This window comes from Elaeis guineensis, chromosome 1, assembly GCF_000442705.2.
Source record: "Elaeis guineensis isolate ETL-2024a chromosome 1, EG11, whole genome shotgun sequence".
Taxonomy (NCBI): domain Eukaryota; kingdom Viridiplantae; phylum Streptophyta; class Magnoliopsida; order Arecales; family Arecaceae; genus Elaeis; species Elaeis guineensis.
In genome coordinates, this window is record NC_025993.2 from 8,055,637 (window position 1) to 8,056,764 (window position 1,128).

At 45.9% G+C, this 1,128-nt stretch overlaps 1 protein-coding gene across 1 annotated transcript; it reads right to left on the reverse strand.

The window, feature by feature from the left end:
• Window positions 1-259: 259 nt before the first annotated feature.
• On the reverse strand, window positions 260-847 carry LOC140855591 (GATA transcription factor 3-like). Its single transcript, XM_073251676.1, has one exon. It carries the CDS (start codon window positions 845-847, stop codon window positions 260-262), a length of 588 nt encoding a protein of 195 aa, XP_073107777.1.
• Window positions 848-1,128: the final 281 nt, after the last annotated feature.

The following is a 1,128-nucleotide window of genomic DNA, read 5'->3' on the forward strand; positions in this document are numbered from 1 at the left end:
TAAAACTGATTGCCTTAAAAAAACAAAAGAGTTGCATCGAACAATTGCATCCACAAGCCATAGCCATAATCATTGGGTGATTCTGCAGAAGATCACACCATCTATCCATAGTTGACACCAAAAATACCTAAACCTAATATAAATATCTTTCTTGACAAACCTATAATTAATGAAGATGTCAATAGGAAGCACACAGAGAGATTATGACTATAAATTTTTTGAGGAAGTATTCTATGACACCACTAGCATTGCATTACTTTCAGCAAAGGACATCTTGATCACGGTCCCCTCTTGATTTCTTGTACTTCCTTATCTTGAGGACCTTCTTGTGACAGTTTGCATACCCAGAACTACCAAATGCCGGACTCGACGCCGGTCGGTACTCCGGCAGGAGCCGCCCAGACTTGTACCGGATTCCACAAGCATTGCAGAGGGTCCCAGGCCCGGCAGGCCCGTTCCTCCATTGTGGAGTGTCCATTGTGATGCAGTGCGTGCACTTCTTCAGCATGCTGAAATCACCACCATGCCTCGAGAGGTGGTCATACAGAAGGCGTTCCGGTGGGTCGAGAGACCATGCTCGACGGCCGACCTGCCCAGTTCTCCTCTTCTTGGGCACCTTCCAATCGGGAAAGGCATCGATATTGGTCGATTCTTCCTCGTCGGCGCCGGCATTCGATAGCGGGAGAAAGTCCAGTAGGTTATCCAGGAGGTCTTGGAACCACTCTTTCTTCTCGGGATCATTAGGCTTGCACAGCTCGTTGTCGTCGACGACTTCTTCTATGTCGTCTTCCAATATCTCTTCGTGTTTGAAGCATGGAGAGGAGAGATAGGGGTGAACAATGGGCATGGTAGAAAGTCCAAGGGGGCCGTGGCATGAAGAGTACTGAGAGAGTTTTAAGTTGGCAAGAAGGTCCAAGGGAATAAATGCTAGCTACAAATAACAAAACAGTGGGCCTAGAAGGTGGATTTCTGATAGCTGAGAGTCAGCAAGATCAAAAGGAAGGGCTTTGTTGCCATTACCATATATGATTTTGTGTTGTCTTCATTATTTTAAATGGGAACATTCTGGAGACACAAGCGAGAAAGAAAGAAAGAACAAAAAGGCGACTAAATGCAAGGTTACCTTTG